Source organism: Macrobrachium rosenbergii, chromosome 10 (assembly GCF_040412425.1).
Source record: "Macrobrachium rosenbergii isolate ZJJX-2024 chromosome 10, ASM4041242v1, whole genome shotgun sequence".
NCBI classification, from domain to species: Eukaryota; Metazoa; Arthropoda; class Malacostraca; order Decapoda; family Palaemonidae; genus Macrobrachium; species Macrobrachium rosenbergii.
Genome location: NC_089750.1, coordinates 30,500,053 through 30,518,047, shown reverse-complemented (window position 1 = coordinate 30,518,047; position 17,995 = coordinate 30,500,053). Strand labels below are relative to the sequence as shown.

The following is a 17,995-nucleotide window of genomic DNA, read 5'->3' as shown; positions in this document are numbered from 1 at the left end:
AGATGTGAATGGTGAGTGTAATGCATTTTTAAAAAGTTAGAGAAAACTAACATACCTAGGCCTAGGAACAAGACCTTGGTTGTGTCACACCCAGGCCACACCCACACGTTGAAAATGGTGGATGTGCTTTAGCTACAATAATATTTTTTGTATTCATATATTTTCTTTTCTATGTTAAAGCTTAAAATAATCAAACAGGACTGTTTAAAATTTATTATTGCAATTAAAGCAATATCATAAAGTTATGTAAACTTTTTCTATCGTTTTTTTATCATTTTAACATCTGAACCTAGGTGGCACTGGGTGAACAAAGTTTTGAAAATATTTCATCGCTGTTTTTCCAAAATTTGGGTATGCATGGTATATTCTTATGGGGTTAGATGTAAAATTAGTACTCCTTATTCTTCTCGTCCTGAATTTTTTCAACTATCTAATGGTATAAATATTTTTGTTCAATTTTTACATTTTTGGGAGGGGGAAATCTTTTATTGCAGCAATGTGCAAATTTGCAATGTGCTGAAATTTAGTATATTAGAGCGTTTCTATTTTTATTTCATAAGTTTTTAGCATATGCTAAAGGGCAACAATTCGTATTCAAAATGAGGCCAGAATGATTATTCTATCATAAAATATGCCTTTTAACCACTCAAAAGCATTTTTTAAGTATACAAGATGTTTGGTTAAGGTGAGGGGGAGGAGTATGCTACATCACTCGCCATACTTAACCTTCCCCTTTACTGTAAGCCAGCATTCCTCACACAGCAGTAAGTTCTTAGTTATGTTTAGTCTTTATTTTTAATTTACTTATAACAACACCAACAAAGTGTAAGCAACGTATATCTCATCTGTAAGTATAAATCATAATTATACAAGTAAAGGGCAGGACCTGGCAGAATGTCAACAATATACAATGTTTCCCATAGAAAGTTTTGTAATATGCAAACACCTGCAGTGCACAGACACGTGCACATTCCATACACATTTAGAAGACTGAAATTTACACAGTCTCAAGAATTTATGTGGAAGATAAATGGATTCACTTACTTTTTTAACTGAAGAATGAACATGATTTGCACAATAAACTGGGAAGCCTACATTCTTCAAAAGTTTTCGCAATAAAACTAAAGAATATGGTGGTCTATCAGGATTTGCAGCTATCACTAGATCATGTACAGTCCCAATCTGTAAAGTAAGTGTAATCATATTTATTTATGCCTCCATACTACTCTGAAACATTACAAAAACAAAATTGTTATAGATTAGCAATTCAAATAACCTTTGTTCCATAAATATAAACCTTGTATCTTAGACAGTACCTAAATGGTATAGCATGAAATATACATATATATATATATATATATATATATATATATATATATATATATATATATATATATATATATTCCGTTCTTCATATATATATATATAAATATATATAGCCATCTATAATAAAAATCATAAGAAATACTAATGCTCTGGGTATAAAACGATGTAAACTGCATATATATAGTTTTACATCAAAAAAACCTTCAAATTATGATTATTCTGCCATTTTTCCCATATTTCTTCCGACCTCGATATATATATATATATCGTATAAATAATTTCTGATGAATATATTTGAAAAGCGTCGTAATAGAACGTGACAATAACTTAACCAAACCCACTGCCTGGAAAAACAACATATATATATATATATATATATATATATATATATATATATATATATATATATATATTCTGTCCCTAAATAGCAAGTGACAAATATTTCATTGGAGGGCCAACAAAAGAGGTGGCGTGTGTGTTCTGTGTGTGTGTGTGTGTGTGTGTGTGCCAAGGCCACAGGAAAAACAAAAGAAGGGATGCCAAGCGCTTTCGTGTTCTGTGGGCTCATTGGTGTGTGTGTGTGTGTGTGTGTGTGTGTGTGTGTGTGTGTATATATATATATATATATATATATATATATATATATATATATATATATATATAATCATATTATATGATGATATGATAAATAGTCATAATATATATCAATATACAAGTATATTTATCTATATACGGTCAACATGGCAGATGGGTGGATATCGTCTCAACACACAAAACACCTGAGTTATAAATTGAGTTGACTCAGATGTTATTCACTTATACCTCTCTTGTGGCCGATTTCAAGTGCGTCACTGTAGTCCTGATTCTCGTCCGTTGGCTGGAGAGCAACTGACACCTTAGGACGGTGGACTTATTATCAACTTAAAATTTTCCCCTTCCTCCCCGTAACATAATGAAAATATATTATTTCCGATTAGATTGAATTATATTAAAGTGAATTTGTAATCATCAACACAAACAATTGTATATGAATCACGGTGATGTGATAAATAGTCATAATTTTTGGCTACGAAAGACGACAAACGCACTGGGCCATCAACATGGCAAAGGTGGTTGGATATCTGTCTCAAGGCCAAAACACCTGAGTTCGGTCTTTATTAGTGAGTTTTCGGAGATGTTATTCACTATACCAAAGTCTTTGTTTATTCAATTAGTGCTGTCACTGTAGTCCTAATTCCTCAACACAAATCTGGTTCTGGATTCATCAGGGACTGATAATGGACTTATTATCAACCCATTCTCTTTTATGTAACATAAAGAAAATATATATTTCCGAGGTAGAGTGAATTGGATATTAAAGGCGTTTGTAGAACTTCTTTGATTGTATATGAATCACGGTGATGTGATAAAATAGTCATAATTTTCAATTTGTCCCGACAAACGTCCAATAGACAACATGGCAGAGGTGGGTGAATATCCTTCTGAGTGAATAAAAAAACACCTGAGTTAAAATTCCTTGGGTGAGTTGCTCTCAGGTTCCAATTCACTTAGACCTCTCTTGTGGCGATTGGGATAACGTTAGTTTCCACCTGAGAGACCTGATTCCTCGACGTGAGTCAGGTTTAATTCTGATCCACACGGATTGTGTGGACTTATTATCAACTTAATTCACTCAGTAAGGGATAATGCCTATGAAAATATGTTATTTCATTGTAGTCGGAGGTTGGATATTAAAGGACGTTTGTATGCTTTCTTATTGTATATGAATCACGGTGATGTGATAAATAGTTCCAATATTTTAGACTTGTATGGCCCAGTGGAAACGCACCACTGGCTCAACATGGCAGACCTGGGTGGATACCGTCTCCAAGTCAAAAATTACCTGAGTCCACACGTGATTGTGGGAGATGTTATTCATCTTATTCACTCTCTTGAAGGCGATAATTAAAATTAAATGTTGTCACTGTTGGGTCATTCCTGAGTCCGGCTGGTTGGAAAACTCCCTGGGATGCACTTATTATCAACCCAAAATTCCACTTAGTTGCTCTAGGTTCCAAATATATTATTTCCGAGGTAGAGTGGGCAAATGGATATTAAAGGACGTTTTAGCACCTTCTGATTGTATATGAATCACGGTGATGTCAAAAATTTATATATATATATATATATATATATATATATATATATATATATATATATATATATATATATATATATATATATATATTATATTTCTGGGTTATACAACCTGTGTCACCCAGTGAAATAACCACTCAGCACTTATTTCTAGGTAAATCCATTGCTAAATCTACCAGAGAAAAGCTAAATGCAAAGCTGGAGTTACTACCCCCAGTGCGAGCTCCATAAAATGGAGTTGTGTATATGAAAGGGTGAGATTGTCACAATCACAGGCCTCCGCCCTGTAGACATTCCCAATGTCAAAAGTCCCATTGAGTGAGGTGCCGATACAACGCCCGCACCACTCGCGGACTATCAACAAACCAGCGCCACCTGCATTCCATTTTAGCACGCGTTCTTGTCCGTTGCGTTTTTGGTTTGTGTGCTCTTTTTGTGCCTTTTTTGCGAGAATTATGGCTTCATCTCAGGATGTATCTTCCACTGAGTTGAGTACCATCTCTTTCTTTTATTTTAGGCGGTTGGGGCTCCTTATTTCCTCCTAATTTTATAATTAGGGGGACAAATAACGCCCGCCTCGGCCTCCTTCCTCCCGGCCTCGTGACCTTCAGTCTCGGTGCGGGGTTTTTTGCTGGGGCTTCGCTCCCCTTCCATTTATTTTTGCTCTTATGTTTTTATGTATATCCTACATAATTCATATTGGTTTTTATTTTAGTTTTGTTACCCTTCCTGGGAAGTTTTGGTCCCTTTTCATTTAGGCTAACGTGTTTCCCCTCGGGCCTATCCGTTTTTAATCAGTCTTATTTGTTTTTATTTAAGGACCCTCACCCTCCAGCTTTTGGGTATTTTATTTGAGATGGTACGGATATGCCTATTAGTTTCATTTTATGTCTAGCGCACGGATGATTTAGATATTTACGGATTTGATGCGTTGTTATTTTTAGTGAAGGTCAGCCATTTTCCCTCCGTTGGGTTTGGTTCACCCTTCTACAAGTGTCATTTATATTGATTTTATTATTTATTTTACATTTTTGTGAGGTTAACTTTTATAGGCTAGTCGGTTAGATACCGTGTTCCCTCCTGAGCTAACCTCCCAGGCCGCTGGGCGGCTATATTAGGTTAGCCTAGGAAGTTAGGCTATTGACGGTTCTGCTCCCTTCCTTTGGAAGGAGAGGTTAGGTGTGTAGGAGGGTCTCATGTTATGCGCTTCCCTGATGTTTTGTTGGTTTGGATGGAGGTGTTAGGCCTGCGTTTTCCTCCCTCTCCCTATTTCGGCCTTTCCGTTTGGACTCCTGAGTCCTAGTAAGGTTAAGCTGGAATAGTGAGGGTATCTTACTCGTAGACTACCCTTGTCCGAGCCACAGATTTCGGGACAGCACTCCAGCTTCATGTGTATTCCCCCTCTCCTACCACCTTCTCCCTCTCCTACCTGCTCTCCCCACCCCTTGGTTTGTTTTCATATACTTATGTTAACTTATCAAGGCTTGAGAGCTTGGCCCTGTACCATTCCGTTTATAGCCTACATTCCTTACCCCTTTCCCTGCATTGATTGGTTCTCCCTTGTTCTCTCTACCCAGGGCTTCCAATCTTAACCGATCGGCTCCCTGTCGAGAACTTGTCTGGTGTCTGGGGGTGCCTCCCCACTCCTGGCCAACATACCTTGTTTACCATTCCTTGTGCTCTTTGGCCTTTGAGGGTCCCCTGCCTCTCTTCTTCCGTGTTAGTCGTTCGTACATGTGCGACCCCTCGGGAGAGAGAAGGGTGGGCCTCATGGCGTCCGGGGTGCTCTCTCACTGCCTGGCCGCTACCCGGGTCCCCCCCATTGGCCTATCCCCTCCCTTCCTAGCGTCAGTGTGATGTTTTCCCCAGCCAGGGTGTTGTTCTCAGAGACAATCGCCTCACGGGGGAAAAAATTTTATCATGATAGCCAGTTAGAGTTCTCCACCTGACTGTCTTCTGTCTCATTTTCACATGTCCGCTAGTGATTATCCCTTGTTCTATTCATTTAGAACTTTGTTCCTTTCCAGGTATCTAATTTTCCTTGACTATTTTATTTATGTGCTTTCCGCTAGGTAGTCGGGCTTTCTCGTTACCCTCCTTTCTTAATACCACTCCGGTGGGTATGGTGTATGGTTGGTCGGTGCTCACCACACCTCCTCTGCCGTCACTGTATTGTCGTAACGTGACTCCCCCAGCGCCTAGCGAAAACTCTTTGACTGTTTAATCTTAAGTTAACCATTCACTGTATTTACTTGTTAATTATTCACGCATGTTATTGGCGGGACCTCTTGTTTCTCCGGAGTAACTCTGGCAGTCCCCCTCTGTTTTTATTTTATTTTATTTGTCATGTACTGTATAAGCTAGTTGGACCTCACCATCGCATTCGGAATTTTCCGGCGGGTTCTGACCTTGTCTTTTGCATGCCCAGTCAATCTTTATTATCCTAAGACGCTGCTTTCCGCATGCTCATGTTAGCCTCATCCCCATCACTTACAGGTGGTGTGTTGTCAGGAGCAGGGGTGTCTGCGGTCCTCCAACAGGCCAGAGTGAGCATGAGGTCTGCAGGTCCCACTCCGGTGCGCCGTCCACGTGGGGATCTGAGTCGTCTGGCACCCTGATGGTTGTGAGGTGTGCTACGCTCTTTATGAGCAAGTTCTGGATGAGTCGGTAAGCTTGAATTTCAGTTCGGTTCATAGTTCCCTTTGAGTTACGTCTCTTGTGGATAATTGGAAGATATCTTTTATAGTAGGAGATTTCATTAGTGACATTCTCCTTCTTTCAGGTTGACCGCAACTCCCGAGACTCTTCGCTCTTGACCCTCAAGTCCTGGGTCAGCGGCTTCAGGAGGAACGTCGGGGCGGGGAAGCCTTATGTTCTTTCCAAGGATATCTGCAGTGTTCTCTTCCCCGGCGCCTGGATCTCAGCGTCAGTTTCGGACGAAGTGGCCGCCCCTTTGATCGCTGGGATCCGGGAGATGACCCAACCCACCCAGGAGGAAGTGGCCGCATGCGGAGAGGTCACGGAAGATGTTGCGGCGTTGAACCTCAATTTAGAGCCCATGAATGTAGACCTGGAGCTCCAAGCAGGTAAGGGGGTAAGTGAGGCAGGTGATTACTTGTTCAGCTCTCCTTCTTCTTCTGCTTCTTCTTTCCGAGGATTTGTGAAATCCTCTTGCCTTATGGACGGTGCAAGGTCTACCATTCCTAAGGTAAAATCAATAAAGAAAAAGACCTTAAAAACCCAGAGAGTCCGCTCCGGGGTTCCCTCAAAGACGTCACGGGCTCCTAGTCCCGTGCCATCTACGAGCAAGGCCTCTACCTCTGGGAAGGGATCAAGAACTAAACAGAGTAAGGAGGTTCCCCCCCTCCTTCCTTTGATGCAGAAGCTTTTGCTGAGCTTCTCATGCAGAAGCAGGCCAAGAGAGTTGACGACAAGCTGTCGCAACTCTCATCTCAGCGATCATCCTCTAACGCTTCCGTTCTTTCCCTGTCGCAGCAGGTCAAGTCCCAAGGGAGTTTGATCTCGGGGTTCATGCGCGGCGGAGCGGCCGCCAGATCCTTTTCTGTCCCGGACACCTCCAGCCTTCCTCCCTTCAATAAGGGGACTCCCTGGCGCCTAACCCTTTATGCTCCCCAGCATGAGGGTACCCTTACCATTGAGGGTCTAGGCACCCGCAGGTTGGAGGAACTTGAGTTCTTCCCTCCTGATCTGGAGCCTCCTTACCCAGGTTACGCCAGACTTACGAAGGAAACATGGATTCGATCTGACAAGGTCCCCAAGGAGACTGTCATCTTCCCGAGGACCAGGCTCAGTCTTCTCTGCTACGGACTCTGACGGAGTGGCAAGCAGAGAACACTAAACTTACCCGGCCAAGGGTGCGTTTCACAATGTTCTCTTTGGGAGAGCTCTCCCCCCCCTTGCACTACAAAGGTGGCCTTGCTCACTAGCCAAACTTGAGCATGGAGGGCAAACCCCTTCCTCATCTCCGGGAGACAGATCCCACCTCTCTTGTCTTCCCCCAGAGATTCTGAGTTCTGGGAGGGAGCTCCGGATACCTTCACAGTAACTAGGCTTGACCTGGACTGCGCCTAACCTTTTCAGCGAGCAACTCCCTAAGATTCCGGATTCGCTCCTGAAGGCTGAAGCTGAGACTAAGGACAGGCTTAGCAGGTCCTTAAATTCCTGACTCTGGCCGAGACAACGTCAGTGGTATACAGCGAAGACTGCGCTGTTTCAGGTCCTGACAAAATCCTCTTGGCAGGTTTTCAACAGGACCTTCACGATTTCATCACGGCCCGGATGAACTGCCGGAAGCACATCTTTTTGGCAGCGTCTATCCGTCATGAGCCTAACAGGCTTATGAAGAGCTCCATATGGGGAGCTAATCTCTTCCCCAAGAAGAGGTAGATGCGGTCCTAGCCGAGGCGACTAGGGCCAATCAAAGTCTCCACTCTCGTTGGGGCCTTCCATATAAGCGGAAACAGACTGAGTCCGCGGACCTCATCCCAAACCCGGGAAGAGGTTTAAGAAGTTTAAACGGCTCCCAACTCAGACTGTCTTGCAGGCTGTCCAGGTCCCCGCACCCTGGTCAGCCTTCAACCTCCCATGCTCAACCTCAGCCTCAGTATGTGCTGGTTCAACCAGCCCATCAACCCCTCGCTGCCCCCTTCATGTCTCTTCCCGGGTTTCAATGCTTCACATGAAAGCCACAGGGCATTCGTTCTATCCAGAATGCAAAGGGAACCAGGGCCAGAGGTTGCTTCAGAGGTAGGGGAAGCACCTCGCTCCTCCTCCCGAGGAAGAGGAGGCAGAGGTTCCAGAGGAGGCAGACCATCTCCCGACCAATGAGATCTCTCCAGGTAGGTGGGGGAGGTTGTACCATTTTCGGGACCAATGGAGTTTCAGTCCATGGGCCCAGGCATAGTCTCCAAAGGCTTGGGGTGGAGTTGGAGCAGAGGTCCTCCCCCCCTAGTCAGGTTTCATCAATCACCGTCCAAAGCCCTGATGGACTTTGTGAAGGATCTATTGCAAAAGAGGGCAATAAAGAAAGCGAGACATTTGAAGTTTCAAGGCAGACTGTTCAGTGTTCCAAAGAAAGGTTTCAGTCAGCAGAGAGTAATTCTAGACTTGTCACGTCTAAATTCTTACATTCAATGCGACAAATTTCGAATGCTTACAATCTCGCAGGTTCGGACCCGACTGGCCCGTGGAGCCGTAACCACCTCTATAGATCTTTCAGACGCTTATTATCACGTCCCAATTGCGAGAAGGTTCTCTCCTTATCTGGGGTTCAGACTGGGAAAACAAGCATTCTCATTCAGGGTAATGCCATTCGGTCTCAATATAGCCCCAGAATTTTCACCAAACTGGCAGATACGGTAGTTCAGCAACTCCAGTCTCAAGGGATCATGCTAGCCGCATACCTGGACGATTGGATAATTTGGGCACCCAACGCCAACGAATGCCGGAAAGCAACAGCCATAGTAATCGGTTTTCTGGAATCTCTAGGCTTCCAAATAAACAGGGAGAAATCCGCCCTAGTACAGGAGAGTCGCTTTCAATGGTTAGGGATCCAGTGGGACCTACATTCACACAAACTATCTCTTCCGCCCGCCAAACGGAGAGAAATAGCCAAAGCAACCAGACAGTTCCTCAAGAACAAGAAAGCTTCCCGTCGTTACCCAAGAAAGAGTCTTAGGTTCTCTTCAGTTTGCTTCAGTAACGGATCTGTTTCTGAAAACCAAACTGAAAGATATAAACAGGGTATGGCGGAGCCGGGCCAACGTCAGGTTCAGAGACAAAATGTCTCTAATTCCGCCAATTTTGAAAAAGAGACTCCGGCCTTGGACAACAGTCAAGAGTTTATCGAATTCAGTACCACTTCAATTTCCCCCTCCGGCATTAGTGATTCACACCGATGCTTCCCTAAGCGGGTGGGGAGGATATTCTCAACACAAGAAAGTTCAGGGGACATGGTCCACTATGTTCCATCAGTTCCATATCAATGTTCTGGAAGCAATGGCAGTCTTTCTAACCTTGAAGAAGCTCGTCCAAACAGTCTGATCCATATCAGACTGGTCCTGGACAGCGCAGTGGTGGTGCATTGTATAAACAGGGAGGTTCCAAGTCGAGCCAGATCAACCAAGTCATGATAGCAATATTCTCCTTAGCAAACAAACACCGGTGGCATCTGTCTGCTACCCATCTGGCAGGAGTTCGAATGTCATTGCAGATTCCCTATCCAGGACAACTCCGCTGGAGTCGGAATGGTCCTTGGACAAAACATCATTCAAATGGGTTTGCAGTCAGGTCCCAGGTCTCAAGTAGATCTCTTTGCAACAGAATGCAACCACAAACTTCCATGTTATGTGGCTCCCAACCTGGACCCTCTGGCTCACTCCATAGATGCAATGTCGATAGATTGGAACAAGTGGCGGAGGATCTATCTGTTCCCTCCAGTAAACCTGTTAATGAAAGTTCTTCACAAGCTCAGGACATTCAAAGGTCAGGTGGCTCTGGTAGCTCCCAATTGGCTGAAGAGCAACTGGTTCCTCTTCTTCTAGAGCTGAAGCTTCGGTGTTTACAGATCCTCAATCCAAAACTAACGAGATAGTACAAACTCAGACTGTGTCAGCTTCCTCAAGAGTTCAGAATGCCCTAGCTTTATGGATTTCATGAAGTTTGCAGCTCAGAAAGATGCTAATATTGACCCTATTAACACTTTGTTTCTAGAATCAGACAAAAGGGAATCCACTCTTAGACAATATGACTCAGCAGTTAGAAATTAGCACTCTTCTTAAAAAGAATCTGAAGCTACTATAATGACCACTAATTTAGCAATTTCATTTTTAGGTCATTGTTTGAGAAAGGTCTTGCATCTAGTACCATTACTACAGCAAAATCAGCTTTGAAAAAGATATTTTTACATGGATTTAATATTAATTTAACAGACTCTTATTTTTCCTCAATCCCTAAAGCATGTGCTCGTTTGAGACCAATAACCCGTCCACACAGTTTCCTGGTTCTTAAATGACGTCCTTTAATTAGCATCAGAAACTGATAATCAGAATTGTTCTTTCTTAAGTTTACTGAGGAAGACCTTATTTTTAATTACTTTAGCTTCAGGTGCTAGAATTTCTGAACTGTCTGCCCTGTCTAGAGAGCCCAATCATATTGATTTCCTTCCATCAGGTGAAGTGTTGCTAGCCCTCATCTTAAGTTTCTAGCTAAGAATGAAGATCCTCGAGATAGATGGTCTCCTGGAAGGTCATCCCCCTCCCACAAGACCTATCACTGTGTCCAGTCTTTACTTTAAAGGCTTATTTAGACAGAACCTCTCAAATAACTTCCGGCCTCTGTTTGTGAGGGAAGGTGGAGGAACTATTTCTATGAAGGCCATCAGACAACAGATCTTATATTTTATTAAACAAGCAAACCCAGAATCAGTTCCAAAGGTCCATGACATTAGAGCAGTGGCCACCTCCACTAATTATTTTCATCATATGAATTTTGAGGATCTTTCAAAATACAGGGTGGAAATCTCCCCTGGTTTTCAAACGCCACTATTTGAAATCACTAGAAGCTCTGAAATTCACTACAGTGGCGGCAGGAAGCATTGTTCCTCCCTCTGTTTAATTCTTTTATCTCTTTAACTCAGATCACTTTTCCTCCCACCTACCTGCCTCATTTATTCCCTTTACCATCACCTCCAGGTCAGGCATACTTCACAACCTGTCTCCTGAAAATGTTACATTTTTAATTTATCTGTTCCCTGTTTTTAGCATAGTTTCAACCTTAGTTTTAAGTATTTTTAGTACATGTTCTAATGTTCTCATTGTCTTAAGATGATTTAGTTTCATGTACCTTTAATATAGTTTATTAAATATTTTTATATATCATTATATAAATTCTTGCAATTTGGATAATTAAAAATCTTTTGGAATTATAGTTTTATTTCTTTTTTTTCAATGGTATTTTGATTCTCTGTTATTATTTCACCGGGTGACACAGGTGGATAACCCAGAAAAAGGATTTTGACAAAGGAAAAATCTATTTCTGGGGAGACCTGTGTCACCCGTGACCCACCCTGTTCTTCCTTTTCCTCCCTAGTTAAATACCATTTTTAGGTGGTGGTGCTAACATGGAATGCAGGTGGCGCTGGTTTGTTGATAGTCCGCGAGTGGTGCGGGCGTTTGTATCGGCACCTCACTCAGTGGGACTTTTTGACATTGGGAATGTTTACAGGGCGGAGGCCTGTGATTGTGACAATCTCACCCTTTCATATACACGACTCCATTTTATGGAGCTCGACTGGGGTAGTAACTCCAGCTTTGCATTTAGCTTTTTTCTCTGGTAGATTTAGCAATGGATTTACCTAGAAATAAGTGCTGAGTGGTTATTTCACCGGGTGACATAGGTCTCCCAGAAATAGATTTTTCCTTTGTCAAAATCCTTTATATATATATATATATATATATATATATATTATATATGTATATATATATATATATATATATATAAATTATATATAGATATATATGTAGATATATATATATATATAATGTATATATATATATATATATATATATATATATATATATATATATATATATATATATATATATATATATATATATATATATATACATATATATTTAAGCATTTGCCAGATAACAAACATTTTTCAATATCTGCTGTTCCACCTCTGCAACCCTTCTTTGTAGAAATTTGGGGCCTTTCTCCAAACCATGTTGAAACTGCATTTAGCAGCATCCAAAACTCAAACCGGATCCTCTTAAGTGTTCCTTGAGTTTTGGGAACAGAAAAAATCTGAAGGATAAGATCAGGACTAAAGGAGGATGTGGAAGATTACAAATCGATGAATGTGCTGGACCATCATGAAACAAAATTATCAGTGCTGTCTTCAGTTTTTTGCAAACACGCTTTGTAGTAGTTCCCGTGATTGTTTTTTTGATAAACCAAAACACTGTTGCCATATTAAGATCTTTCCACTAAACTGGGTGCAGCTGAACCTCTTGGTAACCATTGCTTTGATTGAATTTTTACTCTCTGGGTCATAATGGATCCAGTTTCATCTCCAGTTAAAAACTTTCATTTGATTCAATCTTACGTTACAACTGCAAGAAAGTTCAGCTCTTTGATGCAGTTGGTTTACCTTTTGGAACCCAACGTGCTGAAAGTTTACTCAAAGATTTTCTTTAAAATTGTATAACCAGTGGGAGATCAGAGGTTCATAAAGGCATCTTCATCCACTGTTATGGCCAAAGCCCACAATTCTTCATTTTTGCAAGAGATGGTCTTAACTCTCTTGGATTTTCAGGTCCTCCCAACCATCCTGAAATTTTATCTGCAATCATAAACAAGCAGTTTAGATGGAGAAGCAGTTCATCAGAGGCAATAACTGGTTAAAGACACCGTCAGAACTGATGTTTATTCAAAATTTTGATTTTCCATGGGTTAGCAGCTCTCACCACGCCCTGAAACGTCTATATGGAACCCACAGATAATTGTTTTACAATTTTTTAAAATACATTCAACAATTTTTCCTGGACTTTGCCAGTATATATGTATGTATGTATGTATGTATGTATATATATATATGTATATATATATATATATCTATATATATATATATATATATATATATATATATATATATATACATATATATACACACATACAGGCAATGTCCTGGTTAATGGCTATTTTTAACAGCCATCAGGTTTCCATATGGCTGCTTGTCTTATCAACAAAAATTTTACAGTCGTATACCAATAAACTACTTGTAGTGCTGAAAATCATTTTATTAAACCACGCCAATTGGCTGCTTACGTTTGGTAAAATTGGCGTATTGGACCAATACATACCTAACAGAGACTACTTGTGTATACCATGACCAAAAGTCGGTGTTTTTTGATGCCGAACCCAGTGAAAGTTTATCTGCCAGTTTTCGGTTATCATCACACCTCTCAGAAACGGAACCCCGCTGATAACCGGGGACTGCTGTATATATATATATTATTGGCGGGATCGTTGACAGTGAGATGATAACCGAAAATCGCTGATTTTCGGTTGTCAGTGCCTCTATTAACATATGTACTGTATTGGCGAAATATCCAATTATCAATGCTGATAAGTTTTATGGAAATAAATCGGCAATTTTCGTGCTGAAAATCATCGCCGCTTAAATATTGCCAATTGTCATTGAGTAACCAACAGTCGGTGTTTTTGATGCAAGTCATCACACCACAGAAACCGGAACAACTGATAACCGTGGGATATGTATATGTGTATATATATATATATATATATATTATATTCTACTGAGATGATAACTGTTCCATGATATTTATTGTCAGTGCCTCTGTTAAAATATGTACTATTGGCGCCATATAATTATCATGCTGATAAGCAGATACAGCTTGCCACTTTCATTGCTAGACAAGCCTATATAACTGTGGATATATATATATACTATATATATATATATATATATATATATGTATATACATATATACACAGGCAGTCCCCGGTTGTCTATGGGTTCAAGTTATCAGCACTAAAATTGGCATTTTTTGCACTGATTTCTCTTATTGGCGCTGATAATTGCGTGTTGGTATCGATACATACCTAACAGAGGCATCGATAGCCGAAAACTGGCAATTTTTGGCACTTATCGGTGCTGACAAGCGGCACAAATCAGGGCCAAAAAGCGCTGAAATCTGCCAATTTTCAGTTATAAGCGATTTTCACTTATCGTCACACTGTCGGAACAGAACCCTACTGATAACCCGTGTATGTATGTATGTGTATATATATACTGTACATATATATTGTAAAGATTAGCACCAAATTAAGCAAATAAAACACCCTCCTTTTTGCTTCTGCTTGGCCGATAGATAGGCCTCTGTCTATTTGAACCTGTGTAGTAGGGGAGTGAAATCTGGTTCAGGGTAGTTATCCGGACATTCCAGAAGATATTAACGCCCACTCAGGAGATAATCTTAGCCTAGGGCAGTAACTTGCTGGCGCTCTTTCTTTGGTACAGGAGCCATGACCTGGGGTCATTCCATGCCCCCCCACCCCACGTACACCCGAGCAGAAGTAACAAAAGGTCACAACGCCTTACGACTGCTCTCACACACAGCTCGGACCTGAATGTAGGAGGTCACAAGTTAAGACGTCCCCCCCCCCTTCTTCGCCGCCACGTGGACTGCTGCCCCTTGCTTTGTAACCCAACCACGTGGCCAGTATCCTTTGCAAGCGGTAGTGCAATCCCAGAGCGAGCGGAACTCCAACTGCAGCCCTTTATCATCCCAAGGGCGCCCCTCCATCACTCCACCAATCTACGACCCACGAGTACATCTTTGGTGGGCGGCCTTTGTCTACACACACACACATGGACCCCTTGTTGACGCCTTTGGGAAGGACTGGAACGAAGCCCTGATGTCAACATCAATGCTAGACACTCCTGTGGAACGGTAAAGTACCCTGAAAGTGTTGCTTAGTCCTGTTACTTTCACCCTTGTGCATTCATTAGACTTCTGGGCCCGTGTCTTGGCTGTCCCCTGAATTTCTTGGTTCAATCCCGGCCCACATGTTCACTGCCCCCTTACTCAAGTCACTAGTCAAGCCTTGAGGTTGTCCTTGGCACCCTCAGCGCACCCTCAAGTAGAAAGCATTCCCCAATTCCAGCCTTAGATCGTGGCCTGTGTCCCATATCGTTTCAGAAGGACAATCGTAGCAGAATTCTCCTTGGTCCACATTCCTGGAATTCACAAGCTTTTCCTCCCCTGCCTTGGGAGGACTTTCAACTGTAGCAGCAATTTAACTTTTATTTAATTCATTTTCCTTTGATCTTGTCTGTTATGTAAATATACCTATTTTTGTACCCACGTGTTTCATGCATCTTCCCTTTGAGAAAGAGCCCTAAGCTCCTGTATAACTCCTTTTGTTTTCTGTTTTATATGCTCCTGGTTATCTTACAAGGTCATTGTAGAGTAAAGTAATGAATTTCGAGACTTAAAATCTACCTGCAACAGGAAACACACACATATATATATATATATATATATATATATATATATATATATATATATATATATATAGAGAACCTTGGTTCTCGACGCCAATTGCTCCAGAAGAAGTGTCGAGATTCGATTTTGTCGAATTCTGAGTTAATTTCTCCCATGAGAAATAACTGAAAATGGATTAATCCATTCCTGACCACCAGTCATTACCCCAACTCTTGCCTTTTTATACAAAAACTTTACACAAATCACAATTAAATAGGTTCAGAGTTGAATAACTTACCGTATCAGAAGCACTTTTACATTTTTAAAATGCATACTGTATCAAAAAGTTGGCCTATGACCAATGCGGTCGTGACACCATAGGCTAGGCTAAGTAGCCTTATAGGCACTACCAGAATGTACTGTAACAGGTACACATGAAAACTGTTGTTAATAATGATAACATTGAAAAAATAGTTATATCACATGAAATTATTAATAGAGTGAGGTCGACTGTTATCATAAAATTAAGAAAATTTTGGAAATTTTTCTTAATTTTATGATAACAGACATACAGTAATTCGGTTTATAAATACTGTATTATTAATTTCATGTGATAATATGGTTTGTTTTTCAACAGCAGCAGCAGCAGCATGTGTGGGCTTTAAATGCTTTTAAATAAGCATGGAAGAACGCCACCAACAACGCCAACTAGCTTACAGCCATCAAACTTTTTCTGCAAGCATCATATGATTCATCGGGTCGATTCGGTTTGTTGTTTGAACTCTGACATAAAATTTACTCAACATTTCGTGTTGAAACTGATTATTTCAAGTTCTAGTACAGTCGAGGACCGTTCTACTGTGTGTATATATTAAAAACTGTGAAGAGCTAAAGGAATGATATTATATTTTTTGCTGTATTCTACATGAAATTGCGCACATTTTGATGTATAACACTTTATGTAACGAATAATATGAAACAGCGAAAAAATTACGGCAAGCTGACGCAAGAAATGACAGGATTTTCAGCGGAGTCCGTGCGCACGGAGCAAAGGAAAATTTTTTTTTTTCAAAAATTCACCAAAAATCTACATATTGTGCTAGAGACTTTCCGTTTGTTGCAAAATGAAGGTAAATGATTGATTGTTACTCGAATGTAATAATTATGGCTTACGGATGCGTTTTTCGATCATTTCGTCGAAATAAAGTTGACCGAATGTTAAAATTTTGTCAGTTATCGTGATTTCGCGAAAATATTAAAAACTGTGAAGAGCTAAAGGAATGACATATTTTTGTTGTATTCTTTACATGAAATTTCGCACATTTTGATGCATAACACTTATGTAACGAATAATATGAAACGGTGAAAAATACGGCAGCTGACGCGAAGAAATGCTAGGATTTTTCAGCGGAGTACGCGCATATGGAGCGGCGAAAATTTTATTCAAAATCAATGCACCCAAATAACGTGCTAGAGACTTTCCGTTTGTTGTAAAATGAAGGTAAAATGACTGATTGTTACCGAATGTAATAATAACTATGGCTTACGGATGCGTTTTTTCGATCATTCTCGGCCTTAACTGCTGACCAATGTTAAATTTTTTTCAGTTATCGCGATTTCGATGTAAATATTAAAACTGCTAAGAGCTAAAGGAATGATATATTTGTTGTATTCATGAAATTGCGCACATTTTGATGTATATACTTATGTAACGAATAATATGAAACGACGAAAAAATTACGGCAAGCTGATGCAAGAAATGACAGGATTTTCAGCGGAGTTTACGCGCACGCGGAGCGAGTGAAAATTTTTTTCAAAAAATTCACCAAAATTCTAAATATTGTGCTAGAGACTTTCCGTTTGTTGCAAAATGAAGGTAAGTGATTGATTGTTACTCGAATGTAATAATTATGGCCTACGGATGCGTTTTTCGATCATTTCGTCGAGCCGTTGACCGAATGTTAAAATTCTAATAGTTATCGTGATTTCGATGTAAATATTAAAACACTGTGAAGAGCTAAAGGAATGATATATTTTGTTGTATTCCTATATGAAATTACGCACATTTTGATGTATAACACTTTATGTAACGAATATGAAACAGCGAAAATAACGGCAAAGCTGACGCAAGAAATGACAGGATTTTTCAGCGGAGTTCGCAGGCGGAGCGAGGAAATTTTTTTTTTTTAAATTCACCAAAATTTAAATATTGTGCAACAGACTTTCCGTTTGTTGCAAAATGAAGGTAAATGATTGATTGTTACCGAATGTAATAATTATGGCTACTGATGCGTTTATCATTCGCCGAGTCAAAGGACCGAATGTTGTGACCACTTTGGATGCTGGGTCCTTCAGCATCTCAGTTCAAAACTCGCTCACATGCTCACTTCCGACAGGCAGTATGCGCCACTGTCCTGACGCCGCAAAAGTTCAACAAAACACGCTCAAGGCCAAAATATTGCTCTCCTGCAAGGTGCTGCTCTGATGCTCTCTGATGC

The 17,995-nt window shown here is 40.6% G+C and overlaps 1 protein-coding gene across 5 annotated transcripts in view; it reads right to left on the bottom strand.

Annotated features, from left to right (window-relative positions):
• AIMP2 (aaRS-interacting multifunctional protein 2) overlaps window positions 1-17,995 on the bottom strand; it is a 197,513-nt gene that overhangs the window by 88,048 nt on the left and 91,470 nt on the right. For all 5 annotated transcript variants that reach the window (XM_067110119.1, XM_067110115.1, XM_067110118.1 and 2 more), the window contains one exon: window positions 1,045-1,182. In XM_067110119.1, the coding sequence (XP_066966220.1) occupies window positions 1,045-1,182 (138 nt within the window). The remainder of the gene's footprint in view (window positions 1-1,044; window positions 1,183-17,995) is intronic.